At 37.1% G+C, this 11,002-nt stretch overlaps 1 protein-coding gene across 3 annotated transcripts in view; it reads left to right on the forward strand.

Moving 5' to 3' along the window:
• The window catches only part of LOC110456181 (PDZ and LIM domain protein 1-like), a 30,618-nt gene extending 22,847 nt beyond the window's left edge, over nucleotides 1-7,771 (forward strand). For 2 of the 3 annotated variants that reach the window (XM_021506754.1, XM_021506755.1), the window contains exons 6-9: nucleotides 292-406; nucleotides 3,136-3,221; nucleotides 3,469-3,565; nucleotides 5,725-7,771. In XM_021506754.1, the coding sequence (XP_021362429.1) occupies nucleotides 292-406; nucleotides 3,136-3,221; nucleotides 3,469-3,565; nucleotides 5,725-5,728 (302 nt within the window). In that variant the 3' untranslated portion in view covers nucleotides 5,729-7,771. Of the gene's footprint in view, nucleotides 1-291; nucleotides 407-3,135; nucleotides 3,222-3,468; nucleotides 3,570-5,724 lie in introns of those variants that run through there. The other variant, XM_021506756.1, reaches the window with a different exon arrangement.
• Nucleotides 7,772-11,002: the final 3,231 nt, after the last annotated feature.

An 11,002-nucleotide genomic window follows, 5' to 3' on the forward strand; every position in this document is an offset into this window, starting at 1 on the left:
CGCTGATTCACTGTTACATATCTACTTACTAAAATGTCTGCTCACAGGTTGTACAGTTTAGTAGTTAAGAACATATGTGGCTCCAATATAAAGAAACAGTGAATAACAAGACAGTGAAACAGGCCCAATGAGCCTCTTATTATTTCTATACATGGGCAGTAGCTATAAAGTGTTACTGTAAATAAAGGTTAACGGCTTCTTATCTTGCTGATATGTTATAGGAAGTATAACACTCGATCCATTAACGTCCTTGCTTAATGCAGATTTTAATATACTTTCTTCAATGTCCAGACGAAAGCAACCCGAGTGGTTTCAAGTCAGTCCGAGCTCCAGAAAGACAACCGGCCGCTCAGCAACAACAGCAGCAGCAGAATATGCACTGTGGGGAGTGTGGGAACATGGTGATGTAAGTTAATATCCATATAATACACTTACCCTTATAAACGTAGGGCACATAATACACTTACCCTGGTAAACATAGGACACATAATACACTTACCCTGGTAAACATAGGACACATAATACACTTACACTGGTAAACGTAGGGCACATAATACACTTACACTGGTAAATGTAGGACACATAATACACTTACCCTGGGTGATGTAAGTTAATATCCATATAATACACTTACCCTTATAACCGTAGGGCACATAATACGCTTCCCCTGGTAAACGTAGGACACATAATACACTTTCCCTGGTAAACGTAGGGCACATAATACACTTCCACTGGTAAACGTAGGACACATAATACACTTATACTGGTAAACGTAGGGCACATAATACACTTACCCTCATAAACGTAGGACACATAATACACTTACGCTGGTAAACATAGGGCACATAATACACTTACACTGGTAAACGTAGGACATAATACACTTACACTGGTAAACATAGGACACATAATACACTTACCCTGGTAAACAAAGGACACATAATACACTTACCCTGGTAAATGTAGGGCATATAATACACTTACACTGGTAAACGTAGGACATAATACACTTACACTGGTAAACATAGGGCACATAATACACTTACCCTGGTAAACATAGGACACATAATACACTTACCCTGGTAAACAAAGGACACATAATACACTTACCCTGGTAAACATAGGACACATAATACACTTACACTGGTAAACAAAGGACACATAATACACTTACCCTGGTAAACAAAGGACACATAATACACTTACCCTGGTAAACATAGGGCACATAATACACTTACCCTGGTAAACAAAGGACACATAATACACTTACACTGGTAAACAAAGGACACATAATACACTTACCCTGGTAAACGTAGGGCACATAATACACTTACCCTGGTAAATGTAGGGCATATAATACACTTACACTGGTAAACGTAGGACACATAATATACTTGCCCTGGTAAATGTAGTGCACATAATACACTTACACTGGTAAACATAGGGCACATAATACGCTTACACTGGTAAACGTATCACATAATACACTTACATTGGTAAACGTAGGACACATAATACACTTACCCTGGGTGATGTAAGTTAATATCCATATAATACACTTATCCTTATAAACGTAGGGCACATAATACACTTACCCTGGTAAATGTAGGGCATATAATACACTTTCCCTGGTAAATGTAGGGCATATAATACACTTACACTGGTAAACGTAGGACATAATACACTTACCCTGGTAAACGTAGGGCCCATAATACACTTACACTGGTAAACAAAGGACACATAATACACTTACCCTGGTAAACGTAGGACACATAATACACTTACCCTGGTAAACATAGGACACATAATACACTTACCCTGGTAAACAAAGGACACATAATACACTTACACTGGTAAACATAGGGCACATAATACACTTACCCTGGTAAATGTAGGGCATATAATACACTTTCCCTGGTAAATGTAGGGCATATAATACACTTTCCCTGGTAAATGTAGGGCATATAATACACTTTCCCTGGTAAATGTAGGGCATATAATACACTTTCCCTGGTAAATGTAGGGCATATAATACACTTTCCCTGGTAAATGTAGGGCATATAATACACTTTCCCTGGTAAATGTAGGGCATATAATACACTTACCCTGGTAAATGTAGGGCATATAATACACTTACACTGGTAAACGTAGGACATAATACACTTACACTGGTAAACATAGGGCACATAATACGCTTACACTGGTAAACGTATCACATAATACACTTACATTGGTAAACGTAGGACACATAATACACTTATACTGGTAAACGTAGGGCACATAATACACTTACACTGTTAAACAAAGGACACATAATATTCTTGCCCTGGTAAATGTAGGGCACATAATACACTTACACTGATAAACATAGGGCACATAATACACTTACACTGGTAAACATAGGGAACATAATACCCTTACACTGGTAAACGTATCACATAATACACTTACATTGGTAAACGTAGGACACATAATACACTTACCCTTATAAATTAGGGCACATAATACACTTCCCCTTATAAACGTAGGACACATAATACACTTACGCTGGTAAACATAGGGCACATAATACACTTACACTGGTAAATGTAGGACACATAATACACTTACCCTGGGTGATGTAAGTTAATATCCATATAATACACTTACCCTTATAAACGTAGGGCACATAATACACTTACACTGTTAAACAAAGGACACATAATATTCTTGCCCTGGTAAATGTAGGGCACATAATACACTTACACTGGTAAACGTATCACATAATACACTTACATTGGTAAACGTAGGACACATAATACACTTACACTGGTAAACGTAGGGCACATAATACACTTACACTGGTAAACATAGGGCACATAATACACTTACACTGGTAAACGTAGGGCACATAATACACTTACACTGGTAAACGTAGGGCACATAATACACTTACTCTGGTAAATGTAGGGCACATAATACACTTACACTGGTAAACATAGGGCACATAATACACTTACACTGGTAAACGTAGGGCACAAACATACTAACTTCAGAGCATAGTCTCATTGGAATGTCTATTACTACCTTGATCCAATAATAACTCCCCCACCAACCATGGACACGTTCGTGTATTTTTTTCACTTGTTTTTGAAGGGGTGTCTTTGTGAAGGTCCAAGGAGTTCCTTATCATCCAGGGTGTTTTAAGTGTGCCAAATGTGGAGTCAATCTCAAACAGAGAGGTAAGCTCAAGTTCTTCCTTCGGGAAGTAGCATGTTTATTGGTGATATATTTGTTGTCTAGGCATCATATTGTCAGGTAAGGGATTAAATATGTTTTATGTAGGGAAAGCATATTGTAAGTCTACATAGTGTATTAATAGTCCGTCCAGGTATGGTAGGTAGTATTGTCAGTCCAAGTGTTTTATCGTCTTGTTAACTTCCAACGTTGATGAATTTTCACCTATTACATCCTGCTTATGTTGACCAGGCTACTTCGTGATCGAAGACAGGCTCTACTGTGAAACCCATGCCAAACAGGTTGCCCAGCCACCAGACCCAAACATGAAGGCAGTCCCTGTATATAGGTAAATATATATTTTATGCTTTATATAAGTATGTAGGAAAACATGAGATCAGTTAATCTAAATAATCATCACTGATCTTGGAATTTGACGTAACTTTATGAATATTTTGATTTTGAGAAGTAGTCTAGTCACGGCACGGCACTCAGTGTTGTATCTTTGAGCAAGATACTTTACTTCACTTGTTCCAGTCTACTCAGCTGTAAAGGAGTACGTGGTTGGGCAGTGCTAGAAATGTTGAATGCTAGCTGTTAGTGCCGAAACGGCAGCACCGGCTGTATGCTCCCCAGGGAGTTGAGAAAGATATTGGCGGGTTGCAAAGGCCCTATAACTACGGAAAATAATTTGTGAAACGCTTTGTGACGACCTACGAACTAAGTTGTGATAAAGCCATGTATAAGAACCTAGAATTATTATTTATTTCATTATTATAATTAGTAAGCATAGAAGTGCAAGTAAAAAACTAAGCAGAAAAAAGGCAAAAGAAAATTGCAAACATCTGGCATATTTTCTGACCTTTCAACCAATTTCCAAAGAGTTATGGCCCTTAATGTATTTAACATCCTTGTGTAAATACAATCTTTTCCAGTCTTCTAAAGAGTTTTGGCTCTGAATGTATTTAACATCCTTGTGTAAATACAATCTTTTCCAGTCTTCTAAAGAGTTTTGGCTCTGAATGTAATTATCGGTCCATTTGTTGATGCAGTTGTATTACCATTAATTTTTTCCTTTGAATTTAGAAGAATTAACTTCTGGCCCTTGATTTACCTAACAAAGCTGTGTCCAGTCTATCACTCCTTCAGTTTAATATGGATTTTTAAACAAAACTGTAAACCTCTTGCCTATCATATGAACCTGTGCAGTTTTACTTTCTTGTTTTAAAAGCTTTTTAAAGGTTCTGAATCGTAACAAAAGTAGTTGACGTATGAGTGCTCATTCTCCGTCCCATTTGGGTCATCCTTATTTTTACTCTTTTAATACACACCCATTACCCCCCTTAAATATAAAATGTATAAATTGAAATAGGGAAATGAATAAGTTATCGTAGGGGACAACTGTTATGGAATGTGGAGTCGTATGTGGGAGATATTGTAACAGTGTTAAATTTATTTTCAATTTAAATATTTTGATACTGCTCATAATAGAAAACCAAAATACTTTGATGATAGTCTGCCAAATCAACAGCATCTTTTTGGTATGGCTTACATATACATTACGTAAAAACTATTGTATAAATAATTTTAATCACCTGGTATCTTCAATCCGCACCAATGACCAGAGGTAATGTCATGTATATTGATCCTACGTCATCGGGTATATATTGATCCTACGTCATCGGGTATCATTTAACCAGAGGTTATGTCATGTATATTGATCCTACGTCATCAGGTATCATTTAACCAGAGGTAATGTCATGTATATTGATCCTATGTCATCGGGTATCATTTAACCAGAGGTAATGTCATGTATATTGATCCTATGTCATCGGGTATCATTTAACCAGAGGTTATGTCATGTATATTGATCCTACGTCATCAGGTATCATTTAACCAGAGGTAATGTCATGTATATTGATCCTATGTCATCGGGTATCATTTAACCAGAGGTAATGTCATTTATATTGATCCTACATCATCGGGTATCATTTAACCAGAGGTAATGTCATTTATATTGATCCTACGCCATCGGGTATCATTTAACCAGAGGTAATGTCATTTATATTGATCCTACGTCATCGGGTATCATTTAACCAGAGGTAATGTCATTTATATTGATCCTACGTCATCGGGTATCATTTAACCAGAGGTAATGTCATGTATATTGATCCTACATCGGGTATCATTTAACCAGAGGTAATGTCATTTATATTGGTCCTACGTCATCGGGTATCATCTAACCAGAGGTAATGTCATTTATATTGATCCTACGTCATCAGGTATCATTTAACCAGAGGTAATGTCATTTATATTGGTCCTACCTCATCGGGTATCATCTAACCAGAGGTAATGTCATTTATATTGATCCTACGCCATCGGGTATCATTTAACCAGAGGTAATGTCATGTATATTGATCCTACGCCAGAGCCATGCTAGTAAAAACTGCAGACTTAGAATGAATATGAATATATATAAATAAACGTGTATAACATATTCTTCTCTAGGTAACCATCACACCTCCAGACAAGTTTGAGTGACATCCTGCTGAGGGCTTCAGCAGATTTGGAATTATTGTTCCCTTGCCCACCCTTTTGAAGCTGGACCTGTAACACGGGTTGGCTGTATGGTGGTAGACTAGACAGTGTGACTACTGTAGAAGGATCGGAAATCCGCCCAGTATCCTGGCAATATTATCTCCCAACTTCCCCTTGCTGACCCTTGCGTGTACCACTTCCCCTCCCTGTGTGTGCCACCTAACTTGGGAAATGAGCCAGGGACAAATTAGAACCAAAATCCAAAATTAATAACACTGAGAACATCTTTCACTGTGGTAAACTCCTTGCTAGCCAGGCTGACCCCGATTTTGGTACCTGACCAGTGAAGACCGTGGAGCACATGATTATGTAAATGAGCCGTGATAAGGTGCCAGACGATACTGTCTGGTGTTCCTAGTCATTGTCTAGTATTCTATGTTGTGCTTGTGTAGATGGATTATTTTTTGTTGTTGATGTTATACATATTGTTTTATTTTGAAGAAATTTGATACCTTGGTGTTGTATAAATGTACAATTTGTCTATAATATTATAAAAAGTATTTTTGAAATGAGAAAATGATAGATTATATTTCTACAATGATTAGAACTATGTATAGTGCATGTAGTTGTGAACTGGTGTAGGCCAGCTTGTCTCCATACATTGTTTTGGCCACAGGACTATGCAATATTAAAAGTAGCATTACCATGTCATGTGATAACATAGCTCAACAGGCCAATTGTAACGTTTGTCAATGGTTGTAACAGGGCTCTACAGTCCAAGAGTAACTAAATGGATATTATTGGCCAAGGGTAACTAAATGGATATTACTGGGCTCGACAGGCCAAGGGTTAACTAAATGGATATTACTGGGCTCGACAGGCCAAGGGTAACTAAATGGATATTACTAGGCTCGACAGGCCAAGGGTAACTAAATGGATATTACTGGGCTCGACAGGCCAAGGGTAACTAAATGGATATTACTGGGCTCGACAGGCCAAGGGTAACTAAATGGATATTACTGGGCTCGACAGGCCAAGGGTAACTAAATGGATATTACTGGGCTCGACAGGCCAAGGGTAACTAAATGGATATTACTGGGCTCGACAGGCCAAGGGTAACTAAATGGATATTACTGGGCTCGACAGGCCAAGGGTAACTAAATGGATATTACTGGGCTCGACAGGCCAAGGGTAACTAAATGGATATTACTGGGCTCGACAGGCCAAGGGTAACTAAATGGATATTACTGGGCTCGACAGGCCAAGGGTAACTAAATGGATATTACTGGGCTCGACAGGCCAAGGGTAACTAAATGGATATTACTGGGCTCGACAGGCCAAGGGTAACTAAATGGATATTACTGGGCTCGACAGGCCAAGGGTAACTAAATGGATATTACTGGGCTCGACAGGCCAAGGGTAACTAAATGGATATTACTGGGCTCGACAGGCCAAGGGTAACTAAATGGATATTACTGGGCTCGACAGGCCAAGGGTAACTAAATGGATATTACTGGGCTCGACAGGCCAAGGGTAACTAAATGGATATTACTGGGCTCGACAGGCCAAGGGTAACTAAATGGATATTACATAGTAGGGCTCTACTTGTAAAGGGTAACTAAATGGATATTACAAAGTTGGGCTCTACTGGTAAAGGGTAACTAAATGAATATTTCTAAGTAGGGCTTGAAGAAGGGCTCCGCTGGCCAAGGGTAACGTAATAGATATAACAGGGCCCTACTGGCCAAGGGTAACATAATGGATGTAACAGGGCTCTACTGGCCAAGGGTAACATAATAGATATTACAGGGCCCTACTGGCCAAGGGTAACATAATAGATATTACAAGGCCATACTGGCCAAGGGTAAACTAATGGATATAACAGGGCCCTACTGACCAAGGGTAACATAATAGATATAACAGGGCCCTCCTGGCCAAGGGTAACATAATGGATGTAACAGGGCCCTACTGGCCAAGGGTAACATAATAGATATTACAAGGCCCTACTGGCCAAGGGTAACATAATAGATATTACAGGGCCCTACTGGCAAAGGGTAACATAATAGATATTACAGAGCCCTACTGGCCAAGGGTAAACTAATAGATATAACAGGGCCCTACTGGCCAAGGGTAAACTAATGGATATAACAGGGCCCTACTGACCAAGGGTAACATAATAGATATAACAGGGCCCTCCTGGCCAAGGGTAACATAATAGATATAAAAGGGCCCTACTGGCCAAGGGTAAACTAATGGATATAACAGGGCCCTACTGACCAAGGGTAACATAATAGATATTACAAGGCTGTAAATACCAGGCTTAAACGTCATGATATTATAGAGCTCCACAGGCCAAGGCTAACTTAATGTATGTTTAAGGTCTTGGAAAGCTAGGCTTAAACTCAGTGGATTTTACAGGGCTCAACAGTTTAACTTTTTTGCCTAAAACTGCAATACATTTGTATATACCAGTGTTAATTGAAGAAGATTATGACAACTATCGTGCTGGTGATAATTTAAAATAAAGTACTGATATTGATCTGAATCAGTCTTATTTCTCACTTGTTTTATTTCACTGCCAAATAAAATGTTAACATGTATGGGGCATTATGAAAATTTGCTTCTGCTTATGTACATATCGCAGCTGATGTACTAAACGTCCTATATTTATAACAAATACAATATATATATACATATTTATATATTATCATGTATTTTAAGCATGCAGCTTTTGCAAATCATATGCTTTGTTTCTTTTTGATATAGTATTGTTGATTAAACATGAAGAAAATGATGAATTTTGACTTTATTTTTCCTTTTCTTTTTTCATGTGGTGAAACCACTTTTCTTTCATATGCAGTATATGTATTGTGAATTATGCGACTGCTAGTTTTTATTGTCAAATAATAAGTTGGCAATTGAGAAGATGCTATTGGAATATTGATAAAGGAATTAGCATAGGTAAAAGGTTGAACTCTGATAAACGTAAGGTGGTTTACAGTAAGGCAACAGTGTTTCACAATGTATTGACACAATACTGCATTCATTGTAATTAGCACCCGCCCACTATTTCAGAAGGAAATTATATAGACCCCCTCGCTCTCCAAGATCTGATCACCAGGCCACGTCAATGATTTATAGAATAATGATGTAAAGCAGAAGCTTATGTCTGGTGATCTAGTGATCCTGGGCACTAATCACAACAAATATGTTAATATATATTAGATTTAGTGAAAATTTCTTTCTTGTGATGAAATGCCTAAATACATTCTGGGTAGGATAATCTATTATCACAAGTCTAAAGGAGACTCAAGATTTCAAGATTTTTATTTCACTCAGACACACATAATATGTGTAGCTAGAGGTGCTGTATATATAACATAGTTTGAGTGCATGACAGGCAAGCATTCTATATCATAGCATAGTATATAATAATATATATACATGTAGTTACATACAAATAATTCAGTGTTCAACTTATATAAAATGACTGATTAAACTGTCCACAGGATCATGATGTAATCTACATTAAACCGTCCACAGGATCATGATGTAATCTACATTAAACTGTCCACAGGATCATGATGCAATCTACATTAAACCGTCCACAGGATCATGATGTAATCTACATTAAACCGTCCACAGAATCATGATGTAATCTACATTAAACCGTCCACAGGATCATGATGTAATCTACATTAAATTTGATTATAATAATAAAAGTAATGAAGTATTTCAGGGTCATCTCTAAATGTAGTTGCCAAGTTACTATATTGCAAATTAATTCATTCACCCCTGAAATTTCATAATGAACGATTCTAACCTTTGAATTGGAAGATTTCAATAGTGTCTTCAGGGGTGAATAAGTTAAATGACTAAAAGTAAGACTGATTTGGAAAAGAACAAGACTTAGTATTGATATCCTCTGCTCTGTAAACATGTTGAGATTAGAGGTTACCATGTAACATAAATTCCATAATGTTTATATTCTTTAGGAATCCATTAAGGAAGTACAAACATAGTGATTTTAATGTTGCAAAATAATGACAGACAAATATAAATTATTTACTTTACAAGATAATTTTTTCCAAAGAACAATCTACATGTATGTAGCAATTCAGGTTACCTAGATATAGGCAGAATAATTCATCTGGAATTAAACCATTTTTTCTTTTATACCAAGTTATTGAAGCATCGAATGTAGGTAAAAGCTGCATCATTGTTGCAAGTTTTACGCAAGTACGGCTTATAGTTATCCAAATATTGACTGAACAATTCTTATAATGTGATATGAGGAAATTTTAAGGAAGTCACTAAAGCATAAAGGTCAAATTCAGCATCTGCAACATGCATTGAGTAGAGTGACACTAGCTGAAGCATTGGTGCAAGTATTATCTAGATAGAACTTACAGTTAGTCCTATATTGGACTGAACAATTCTTCAAATTCAAGAGTTAAATCAAAGTCATTATCAGTTCCCACATTTAAACTCCTGGAATATCTCAACCAACAAAACGTTCTGACATCAACACTGTAGCTTTATTTATTTCTTAAAAAGTCTCGTATTTCCAAGGGAATTAAAGGTGGCAAATGCATTTCTGTGGTCATGGCTTTTTGTAGCTAAATAATGCAAAATCTTATTGGAAGTCAAACAATATAATTTAATGAAAAATATATTTCATTGTTTAAGAGGACCTATCGTCTGTCTTCCAAATTTGATTAAGAAATTTAATATTTACAACACCAACACATTAAATATTTGCACATTTTCTCCATGACATACATAAAAATATTGTGAAATAAAAATTTGCATGAATAAGAAATCTAAAAATACCATGTATTTGTATTGAGGTACAAAACGAATAGGAACTACCTCCCATACATAAAAACTTGAAACAGCAGATGTAGTAGCTAGTCTCACTTACACACTAAACCTTGTATCATCCTCACCATCATGAACATCAGATGTAGTAGCTAGTCTCCCTAACACACTAAACCTTGTATCATCCACAACATCATGAACATCAGATGTAGTAGCTAGTCTCCCTAACACACTAAACCTTGTATCATCCACAACATCATGAACATCANACATCATGAACATCAGATGTATTAACTAGTCTCCCTAACACACTAACCTTGTATCATCCACACATCATGAACATCAGATGTAGTAACTAGTCTCCCTAACACACTAGCCCTGTATCATCCACACATCATGAACATCAGATGTAGTAGCTAGTCTCCCT

This window comes from Mizuhopecten yessoensis, unplaced genomic scaffold, assembly GCF_002113885.1.
Source record: "Mizuhopecten yessoensis strain PY_sf001 unplaced genomic scaffold, ASM211388v2 scaffold8557, whole genome shotgun sequence".
Taxonomy (NCBI): Eukaryota; Metazoa; Mollusca; class Bivalvia; order Pectinida; family Pectinidae; genus Mizuhopecten; species Mizuhopecten yessoensis.